Source organism: Manihot esculenta, chromosome 18 (genome assembly GCF_001659605.2).
Source record: "Manihot esculenta cultivar AM560-2 chromosome 18, M.esculenta_v8, whole genome shotgun sequence".
NCBI classification, from domain to species: domain Eukaryota; kingdom Viridiplantae; phylum Streptophyta; class Magnoliopsida; order Malpighiales; family Euphorbiaceae; genus Manihot; species Manihot esculenta.
In genome coordinates, this window is record NC_035178.2 from 3,358,727 (window position 1) to 3,370,036 (window position 11,310).

An 11,310-nucleotide genomic window follows, 5' to 3' on the forward strand; every position below is an offset into this window, starting at 1 on the left:
ATCAGATAATTTGTAAAACGATGTCGTTCTTTATCAGCCATTCAGACGAAATTGTTCAAACCTGCGTCGTTTCATACTAGTCTACTATCAGAGTATCGAGTATAAAAGGGAAAGCGCGGAGGTGTCTCGTTCACCGGTGATTGAAGTTGAAACCGGGGAACGGTTGGGTGGTGTGGCATTGGTTCTTTCATTTTTGACCTAAAGTTGACCCTCGAGGAAAATCAGGGATCAAAATTTTGGTAATGGAAAGTGAAGGCCCTGCTATCAGAGCAATGGGTTCTCTTTTTAAGCTCACCGAAGTCTACATATGGTGCCTATTTCACTTTCATTCCAGCCTTCTTTTGATAGTAAAAGCTTTATCTTTTTTGTGCTTTTATATGTTTCTCATTTTTCAAAATTGCAAATTCAACAGGGATGACGGCTCAAAGGAGACGCGTGAAGTTTCTCTGTTTCCAGAGTCCCCCAGTGTAAGTTTTGCGATTTCCAGTCCATGACTACAATCATTTTGAAATTGGAACTCTCTGTTGGAATTTTCCAGTTCTCTATACAGTTCTTTCTTAATGGTTTTGTGTATTTGTGGTAGAAATGTTGGTTCAATGCCTATATTCACGTATCTATAACAATTATTCATCAAATGCAGAAATCTCCTCAAGATTATGACGATAACAGTTCAAATATCCCTGCCTCAACCGTCGGTTAGTGTTTTTTATTTTCTCTAATACCTTCATATGTTTTTTTCGCTGGTTTCTTCTAGGCTACCCTTTTTTTTATATTGTCATTATGCATCTAATATTTCCCGCTTAATTCCTTTTAGAGTTTACTGAAGCTCCAGAGGATGTAGAACTGACCAAACAGATGGATGCCTTAGGGCTTCCCCTATCCTTTCAGTCCAATAAGGAGGTAAAACACCCTCAGTTTCTTTTAACCTTACTTGTAAGTTACTCATATGTGATTCACGAAGAAGGTCCATTGATATTATATTCATTATGCCGGTCATTGTGTTCAATGCTTACCTGATTTTCTTTTTTTTGTTTAGAAAAGAAAAGCATTCTGTGGAGTGAATGGTTTCATGAAATAACTAGTTATCGTGAAAGAACATGCAAGTCAGTAATGCAGCTAGGGGCATGGGATGTGATATGATATCAGGGTTATCAAATCATAAATTAGTCCATTCTGACAAGCATTTGAGTGTGCTTTAGCATCAATTTGGATTCTGTGTCTAGCCAAACTATGCCATTGTCATTGCCACTCAAGTGTTTCTCTCTCTTATTTTCTTTGGAAGATATGCACCACCTGCTTATAAATTGCACTTCAGTAAGATGCCATCCATAGAAAAATTTGAGAACCAAAGGAACGCTATATTTATTTATAGCCTTTGGACTATACCTGTCCATAAGGAAAGGGTACCAGGTGGAGACATATTGACATTATTCTATTTTGGGGGGAAAATATCATCTAAGTCCAAAATGTATTGTTTTTAATTCTTTTATGAAAGAAAACAATCTGATTAATTGAATTCTTTAGCTAACTAATTCAATGCATTTAAAGTGGCTATAGCTTATTTTGGGTTTTCTTTTATTATTATTATTTCTTTTAAACTTCAACATAAGACCAAGAAGATAATAGAATTTTTCCTCCCTCACTAATGTTAGTTGTATCACTAGTTGTTGTTCTTGTTATGTTTGTTGCTGTTGTTCTGTAATTGCTAATGTTATTTCAACTGATAATATCAACAATCTGGCAGTCAAGGAACAAAATTTATACAGGCAAAAGGAAAGGCACTCGTTTGAAGCTTTCTCACGGTCATAAAGAAGCTAAGGATGAAGCACTAGAAACTACCAAAGTGAGTGAGGTGGAGATTGTGTCTCCAACTGTTTTGCATGATAACACAACCGATTCTTTATGTTGCATGTCAATACTGGGCCAAAGTGAATCATATTGTTATGATGTTGCAGTTAATACCTGTGAATTTCAATGCCCTGCTGGTGAAGATCCTTCAAGTTCCACTAAGATTATATCTGATGCTGTCTTTGATGGAAACTCGCATGATCTGACTAATAATGGGCAGGAGTGCGAGTTTGTAGCACTCAGTAATGTTATGTCAAATGATGAAAATAGGAGAGTACTTAGTTCAGGAAGTTCAGATTCTGCACATTTACCACCTTGCTGCTTGACAGATGCAAGTTTTGAACATGATAAGGAAGAACTTAGTACAAGTTTGACAGAATGTGAGTGCCTGGAAGATTCGTTTGCTGCTCAGCATCATGAACAAAGTGGAAAATTTTGCAGCGACCACGGTACTGAGGGGTTAGAAGTTTCTGAAACAGTTATGTTATCACAGAACTTGGAAGTGTTTGGACATGATGGAGTTGACGGCCATGGCTACAGTGATGATTTCGGAGATTGGAGGGTATACTGGGACTCCATGTACTTGAGAAATTACTTCCATAACATCAAGACTGGTACTTCCACATGGGATCCACCCAGTGGTATGGAACATCTAGCATTTGATGGTGTCGCTGATGGACGGGATGAAGTTATCACTGAAGCAACCGAAAATGATGATAGTTTTTCCATGTCTTGTGCTTTTCTAAATTATTCCAAGTCATTGGAGGAACCTCCAAATGATGCTAGACTGGAAGATCAGCCATCTAATGAGGTGTCAACTGGGAAAGGAGTTATTGCTGGCAGCTCTTTTCCAGGAACGACTGTCCTAACTGCAAACAGCAGTTCTGAGCTTGAAGATGAACTTCATGGGATCAGTACAACTTGTGATGATTTATCATCAGATATGCAGGAGCATGTTGGCAGGTACTCGCCCTTATTTTCATTCTCAGTTTTTTGCTCTTTTTTTTTTTGCACATGTTTCTTCTTTTGGAAAACAAACTGTAGAACCAGGTTTCATTTAGCTGCTAGTAATAATATGTACATGTAGAAAAACTCAATGCATAAATTACAAGGATGAACAATTATTGTCTAATTTGAGCATGATATTAAGTGCCATTTCCACCAGGTTCTTGTCCACTTTGGATGGCTGACATCTAGTTCTGCTTGCAGCTTGAACAGTAAAATAAGAAAGATAGCTACTGGTGATGATAACATGCGAATAGAAATTGTTGATCCTGCAACAGATCATCAGTTAGACATCCAGCATGACTCTGGAAAGAAAAAACAGAAAAAGAAGGCAAGAAAAAGGGGTGCGCGTAGGCAATTGTCTAATGGGAGTGAAGGTTATTCCCTTGCTCTTTGGCTGCTTATCCACATGTATCCACGTGAAGTTTTTCTTCTACACATGTTGCTTTATATTCTAATGCATAATCAACTGGCTGAGAACATGTGGCGTGATCTTTCGATGGTTTTCCTGCTGTAGGGCACTCAAATGAAGTAAATCAAAATGATATAGTTTTTTTCTGTCACTTGTGTTTTTTTATTCAATGGTATCTGTATACATGTTTTCTGTCTAGTGATCATATACAAACTCTTGACTTTTGAGTTTTGGGCCAAATATTTACCTGCTCAGCAGCAGTTTCAAATATTGGAAGATTATAATCCTCTATTTCTTAGCCAACTTAAACAGAAATTTACTGGGGAATGGAATTGAGGGACACAGGATTCTATAATTTATGTTCAGCTACAAGGCCACTTGGCTATCAATAAAGAACTACAAATGATAAGATAAAAATGTCTACCTGAGTTCTATTTGTGTATTCCATTTTGCCCAACCATTTGTAGTTTGATGTTGATAGCAATTAGGAACTGCTTTTAAAGTTTATCTTCTGGTACTGGCAAATTATTGTTAAACTTGATTCCCTTGCAATTAACTATTTTCTTTGTGCAGAGCTTGAGCGTAAAGTTATCTTTGAAGACTTATCTGCCAATATTGGCAAATACTGGTGCCAAAGGTACATTTTGTTCTCCAAATATGATAGTGGCATAAAAATGGATGAGGAAGGTTGGTTTTCTGTAACTCCAGAGCTTATTGCTGGGCATCATGCACTGCGTTGTGATGGTGACATCATTATTGACTGTTTCACTGGAGTTGGTGGAAATGCCATCCAATTTGCACAGAGGTGGATGCTAAATTTATTACAATTCAATTTTTCTTTCTGATAAAGATCTTTGTGCATAAGTGATGGGCCTAATGGTTTTCTATGTCCTGGATGAATGGTTTGATTTGGCATTTGTTTCTGGTAAATTTATTGCGTGTGTTTTTCTATTAGCAAGAGTCAAATGCAATTTTCAAACTCTCAAAATAATGATAATAATAAATAAATAAACAAACATTACCCTCTGCTTCTTGATGGGATGCAAATGATTCTCATTGCATTGTTGATTATCCAACTTGCTGAAGTATATCTTTCTTAATTAATATTGAAAATTACACTCTGGTGGTGACCGACCTTAAAATCAAGTTAAGTAGATCTATGAAATCATAGAAGAGGGATAATTAACCCTAGATGTCATATTTTAACTATTGGCAAGATTATAATCACAAGATTGTTTCCCATTTCTGTTATCTTTGTGACTAATTTTAACAACATTTTAGCAGCACCGTTCTGAAAAGTAATAATAAAAAAAAGGAATATCCAATTTATGTGTGTTAAGGTTATGCAGATAACTTCATTGATATTTTCAGTATGCATGGTTTTGCATTGGAAATTTAAATACTTCCACTTTAATATACATGTGCTTGATTTTTGTCTTTGAACATTGCAGGTGCAAACATGTTACTGCAATTGACATCGATCCTAAGAAGATTGATTATGCATATCATAATGCTGCCATCTATGAAGTTGGGGACCATATAGATTTTATAAAGGGAGACTTTTTTGTTTTGGCACCAAAGCTGAAGGTACTAAAGCGATTGCATGTTAACAACTTGGTTTATAATTTCAAAACTGGAAACTTGAAAATGTTGACTTGCGTCGTCCTTTTCTCCTTCATGTTTCCAACTTTGAAACGTAATTGTGATTTGGGTATCTTTGTCATTTTATTTGTATTGGTATTGAAGTCTGCTACTTGCAGTATTCTGTTTGTTTTCTTCAATTTATTTTGAGGTCTGTTTCCATTCAAGAGTTGTGTCCTTGCAAGAATTGCCTGCTAAATATCTTGTACAGCTGTACTGATGTACTTCTTGAATAGTTGATTTTCTTAGAAAAGAGCGTCTTGCACACAATCGTTTTATGTTTTGGAAATACAAGTGCATTTTATTGGATAATTATTTTAACCAGTTATTGTTCACATCTGTTGCAATTTTTCTTTCGCATTTCATAATTTCAGCTTTTTCTCACCTTTGTGATCTTTATTTCCTCTGTTCAGGCAGACACAGTCTTTTTATCACCTCCTTGGGGAGGACCTGATTATTCTAAAGTAAAGACATACGACATCATGAAGATGCTTAAACCACATGATGGGTATACATTCTTTCCTTTAATTTTTTTTTTTGTTGGGGGGGAAGAAAAAGGGGATTAAAACCTTTGTTGTCTATAGTGCGGCTTATCTTCCATACTGGTATTAATCCAATGCTTCTCCGACATTACTTGTGCAGATATTTTCTCTTTAATACTGCAAAGAAAATTGCTCGCAAAATTGTCATGTTTCTACCTAAAAATGTTGATCTCAACCAGTTGGCAGAGTTGTCTCTATCTGCTGATAGTTCATGGTCACTAGAGGTAACTTTTTAAATCAGCTCATTTGGTGTCCTTTATTCTTTCATAGCTGTTTAGATTGTGCAAATGTTGTATGCCCATCCTCCTCCCAGCAGCTAAGAACGCACTTGGACGTGGCCATGGACATCTAGTAAATTGTCATTAGCATTTGGAGATACAATTCAACTTTCTAGTGATCAAATCAATTGAAATGATGCAGCAGGGAAATTTTTAGGATGTGACAAATTCTATGAGCCTGTTTGAAATTGTGGTTCAAACCCTTAATCCTCTAAAGATATTTATGGGGGGGGGGGTATTGTTCTCAACAACTCCAACAACAATGTGTGCTTTACATGATTCTGTTTATCATCATGATATTGATGAAAAGTTAAGATTTCAGTATCTTTTAATTGAATCTTTCTTTATGTCTTCCTCTGTTAGTTTGCTTTTTTATTATCAGTAACTATGATTTTAACATGCATAATTTGTTCACAATATTTAAAAAGTTTCCACCTGTTTCTCCTTTTTACCTGGTTGTTTACATGGTTTGGAAGATTCTCTTGTTTTCTCCTGCATACATTTATTGGCCCATTTACTTTAACTAGCTCCAGCCAATATTGAATTATGTATCCCAGGAACTATTTTTGTTGCTTGGTTTATGGTCCACCCAATGTTGAACGTTATAACTCAGGAATTATTTTTGTTGTGTGGTTACCTATTTCTTGATGTTTAATAAATATGCTGATTTGTGTTGTAAATTGTGTTGCATTGTTTTTGGCCCATGTCCCAGGTTGAGAAAAACTTCTTGAACGGCAAGTTGAAGGCAGTAACTGCTTACTTCTGTGACACAACAGTAGAAGATAATGATGCAACATAGTGAACATGTACCCTGTCCCTGGGTTTCGGGGACTGACATCCCAAAAATTTTGAAGCCAATATAGTGTGTGTTTTTTTTTCGTGGATGTCATGTATTATTCTGTGAGATGTTGTATTAGTTAGTTTGCATAGGTACTTAAGTTAGTCCTGTTCAAATAATGTAGAGATTAGAATATGCAAATTCATGGCAGCTGAAGTCAATATTTCTGGAAATTTGAAGTCAGAGAAAGGTTGTACAAGGCTTTTTTTTTTTTTTTGGTGGGGGGGGGGGGGGGGGGGGGGTCGAAGAAGCACAAATTCATCCCTTGGTGTATTTGCAGCTCGCCATATTTATGTTGGGGTAACATGCAGATGTCAGAGTTTGTATGCATGTGCCAGGTAAAATCTCATGCAGTTAGTAAACTGCGTAGAAGACTAAATGAATTAATTTATTTGGAGCTAAACTCGGTAAAAGTTTGCCTTGGCTTCACTAATTTTAAAATGAGTTAACATTAAGCTTGCAAATATTTGGTTTGTTAGGGTTGAAGAGTTTATTTTTTCATAGGTTCATAAATTGGTTTATGCCAATGTTTATTTAACTAAATTTATATAATTTTAAATTTATTATTTTCAAATTAAAACTTATCAGGTTTAATAATTTGAATTATTTATAAATTATTTAAAATTTAATTTAATAAAATTTTAATTTGTCTTAATTCGTTTATTAAACTAATTAAGCTTTAATTTATTGACATTTAGCTCAAATTTGAAAGGAGTTAAAATTGATTTCGGGTTTAGTGTGAAAAAAATTTGAAGCTCTTTGAAGTTGGACACTACTCGATTATGTTACTAACTTTTATATTCTTGCATTCCTTTCTTTAAGCAAAATGTGCAGCTACCTCAATGTAATTCGTGGATGGAAGTAGAATTGCGATTTATCGGTTTGATTTAAAATTAAATTGAATTAAATAAATTAATATTTTAATATTTATAAAAATTAAATTGATTTAATTTAAAATTAAATTAAATTAAATAAATTAATATTTTAATATTTATAAAAATTGAATTAATTTAAAATAAAAATTGATTCGAATTAAATTAATTTGATTCAATTTGATTTGGTTTGATCGATTGAATTTTTTAATTTTTATACTTATTTTAAAATTTAATTGAAATATTTTAATTTTAATTATAATCTAATATTTTTGTATTATTAAAAATAATATATTATCAGATTTAGTTTTATTATTTTTTTATTAAAATAATTAAAATTTTTAAAAATAAAAATTAAATAAATTAAAATAATTAATTAATTAAATTAAATTTTAAATTAATTAAATTCGATTAATTTTTTAAATCGGTAAAGTCTAAATCTCCAGCCATTACCTCACTTTGGCAATAAGCCACTATAACCGAATAATAATAAAATTGATCACAGGGATTTTTTTTTTCTTTTTTTTCGACAAATCCTCAAATACTGACGTGGAGAGGCAAACAAACATTATAGGGTCTATTTATAAGTAGTCTAATTAAGAAACCAACTTAAACCAAAAGCTGACGTGACAAGAATTACGTTGATTAGTGTGGTTGCATTATGTGTGAAAGAGAAAGTTTAATTTATATCCTATTTCAGTCAATGCCTCGAATAAAAACAGCATAAAATTGACAAATCAACCCCCCATTCAGTGTTCAGGATCATTATTATTCCGAAATCTTTGTTCAAATATGGTAAAGAGATATTAAAATAGGAAAGAATACAACCAACTAGTTCTAGATTTTAATTTTCATATGATTGTAATTATATTTTATATTTTTTATTAATTATAATTTTTTAAAATTTTATCAATATATTACATTAATAAATTTTAAAGTAAAATTAATAATAATTTAAAATTTTAAAGTAAAATTATAATAAAATTAAAATTATATAATTTTTTATAATTATCTATTTTATTAATATTTTTTAAGAAAATAAAAATTAAATTTATAATTTAAGATAAATTATATTTTTTTAACCATTTAACTAAGTCAAATTAGACAATAAATGCTTAATTTATATATTATTAATTTTTTTAAAATTTATATTAAATATTAGTATAATTTAAAAAAATAGTGTATTAATATTATGCTTGAAAATTAAAAGAATAATTTAAAAAATATTTTAAAAAATTATTTTATTATTTTATATATTTTTAAATTGAATCATATTAAATATTATTTTAAATTATTTTTTAATATTTTATAACTAATATATTTAATAGAATTATTTTCTTAATAATGTTTTAAAAATAACACTAAATAGTAAGCATATTTAAGAAAAATTAATTGATAATAATATTAATTAAAATAATACAGACAAATTATTATTATAAAATTATTGGTAAAAATAAAAAAATAATAATATAAATAAAAAATTTTAAATATATTTAATAATAAAAAAGTGTAACTTGATAATAAACTATATAATGGTATATGATGCATTTGATCATATATTAAATTAATAAAATTTAATTGACAAATAATAAAAGTATAGAGTATTTACAATAAAAATAAATAAAATCTTCTTTATTATTAATTTTAAATTTTGCAGATACCACGATTACATGTTATGATATAGTATTGATATGACATATAACTGGATAGTTTCATTAATTTTTTAATGGTATAAATAACAATAAAATATTATTAAAATAATTTTAAAAAAGTGAAATTTTAATTTAAAATATATAAGGTATAATGATACGGGGCAACTAGTCTTGGATTTTACGGCAGAGTTGGACCGGGGCTAACTTTTATATTTTAATTATTATTTTGGATATTTTAGATATTTTTATTATTTTGCATATTAGAGTTTTATTTTTACTGTAAATAGCCTCCATTGGCTATTAGGATTTTAGACTCCTATTAGGATTAGGATTAGGATTATTTTGCATATTAGAGTTTTATTTCTATTTAGCCTCCCTTGGCTATTAGGATTTTAGACTCCTATTAGGATTAGGATTATTTTGCATATTAGAGTTTTATTTCTATTTAGCCTCCCTTGGCTATTAGGATTTTAGACTCCTATTAGGATTATGATTATTTTGCATATTAGAGTTTTATTTCTATTTAGCCTCCCTTGGCTATTAGGATTTTAGACTCCTATTAGGATTAGGATTATTTTATTTCTATTATAAATAGCCTCCCTTGGCTATTAGAAAGGGACTTTTCACTTTTCAATCTTTGAGGAATTTCAATAAGACTTTTAGTCTTTCAGCTTATCTTTTCTTCTATTTCGTCTTAGCCAAACGATATTGGTTACAACTCCTGACGGAATCTAAATAGTCCTGCATCAGATTGATGATACGGGGCAACTAGCCTTGGATTTTACGGCAGAGTTGGACCGGGGCTAACTTTTATATTTTAATTATTATTTTGGATATTTTGGGTATTTTTATTATTTTGCATATTAGAGTTTTATTTCTATTGTAAATAGCCTCCCTTGGCTATTAGGATTTTAGACTCCTATTAGAATTAGGATTATTTTGCATATTAGAGTTTTATTTCTATTTAGCCTCCCTTGGCTATTAGGATTTTAGACTCCTATTAGGATTAGGATTATTTTGCATATTAGAGTTTTATTTCTATTTAGCCTCCCTTGGCTATTAGGATTTTAGACTCCTATTAGGATTAGGATTATTTTATTTCTATTATAAATAGCCTCCCTTGGCTATTAGAAAGGGACTTTTCACTTTTCAATCTTTGAGAAATTTCAATAAGACTTTTAGTTTTTCAGCTTATCTTTTCTCCTATTTCGTCTTAGCCAAACGATATTGGTTACAACTCCTGACGGAGTCTAAATAGTCCTGCATCAGATTGATAATACGGGGCAACTAGCCTTGGATTTTACGGCAGAGTTGGACCGGAGCTAACTTTTATATTTTAATTAGTATTTTGGATATTTTGGGTATTTTTATTATTTTGCATATTAGAGTTTTATTTCTATTGTAAATAGCCTCCCTTGGCTATTAGGATTTTAGACTCCTATTAGGATTAGGATTATTTTGCATATTAGAGTTTTATTTCTATTTAGCCTCCCTTGGCTATTAGGATTTTAGACTCCTATTAGGATTATAATTATTTTGCATATTAGAGTTTTATTTCTATTTAGCCTCCCTTGGCTATTAGGATTTTAGACTCCTATTAGGATTAGGATTATTTTATTTCTATTATAAATAGCCTCACTTGGCTATTAGAAAGGGACTTTTCACTTTTCAATCTTTGAAAAATTTCAATAAAACTTTTAGTCTTTCAGCTTATCTTTTCTCCTATTTCGTCTTAGCCAAACGATATTGGTTACAACTCCTGACGGAGTCTAAATAGTCCTGCATCAGATTGATGATACGGGGCAACTAGCCTTGGATTTTACGGCAGAGTTGGACCGGAGCTAACTTTTATATTTTAATTATTATTTTGGATATTTTGGATATTTTTATTATTTTGCATATTAGAGTTTTATTTCTATTGTAAATAGCCTCCCTTGGCTATTAGGATTTTAGACTCCTATTAGGATTAGGATTATTTTGCATATTAGAGTTTTATTTCTATTTAGCCTCCCTTGGCTATTAGGATTTTAGACTCCTATTAGGATTAGGATTATTTTATTTCTATTATAAATAGCCTCCCTTGGCTATTAGAAAGGGACTTTTCATTTTTCAATCTTTGAGGAATTTCAATAAGACTTTTAGTCTTTCAGCTTATCTTTTCTCCTATTTCGTCTTAGCCAAACGATATTGGTTACAACTCCTGACGGAGTCTAAATAGTCCT

General features: G+C 31.3%; 1 protein-coding gene across 3 annotated transcripts; it reads left to right on the forward strand.

Moving 5' to 3' along the window:
• Nucleotides 1-83: 83 nt before the first annotated feature.
• Nucleotides 84-6,977, forward strand: LOC110605850 (trimethylguanosine synthase). 3 transcript variants are annotated; one of them, XM_043953185.1, is made up of 11 exons: nucleotides 84-310; nucleotides 413-467; nucleotides 641-695; nucleotides 815-900; nucleotides 1,745-2,811; nucleotides 3,058-3,230; nucleotides 3,839-3,902; nucleotides 4,717-4,852; nucleotides 5,320-5,414; nucleotides 5,549-5,672; nucleotides 6,439-6,977. In XM_043953185.1, exons 1-11 carry the CDS (start codon nucleotides 243-245, stop codon nucleotides 6,523-6,525), a joined length of 2,010 nt encoding a protein of 669 aa, XP_043809120.1. In that variant the 5' UTR covers nucleotides 84-242; the 3' UTR covers nucleotides 6,526-6,977. The 3 variants fall into 3 exon arrangements, with proteins under 3 accessions (XP_043809120.1, XP_021600204.1, XP_043809121.1); XM_021744512.2 differs by having other exon boundaries at nucleotides 91-310; nucleotides 3,839-4,070; XM_043953186.1 differs by lacking the exons at nucleotides 84-310; nucleotides 413-467; nucleotides 641-695; ... (1 more) ...; nucleotides 1,745-2,811; nucleotides 3,058-3,230 and adding an exon at nucleotides 3,252-3,384 and having other exon boundaries at nucleotides 3,839-4,070.
• Nucleotides 6,978-11,310: the final 4,333 nt, after the last annotated feature.

What these genes read in the sequence shown, in the direction of transcription:
- LOC110605850 (XM_021744512.2), top strand. Translation starts at nt 243, where the DNA reads ATGGAAAGTGAAGGCCCTGCTATCAGAGCAATGGGTTCTCTTTTTAAG. An exon ending in CCTTTCAGTCCAATAAGGAG is followed by an intron (nt 901 to 1,744) that starts GTAAAACACCCT and finishes ACAATCTGGCAG; the next exon opens with TCAAGGAACAAAATTTATAC. An exon ending in ATTGTCTAATGGGAGTGAAG is followed by an intron (nt 3,231 to 3,838) that starts GTTATTCCCTTG and finishes TTCTTTGTGCAG; the next exon opens with AGCTTGAGCGTAAAGTTATC.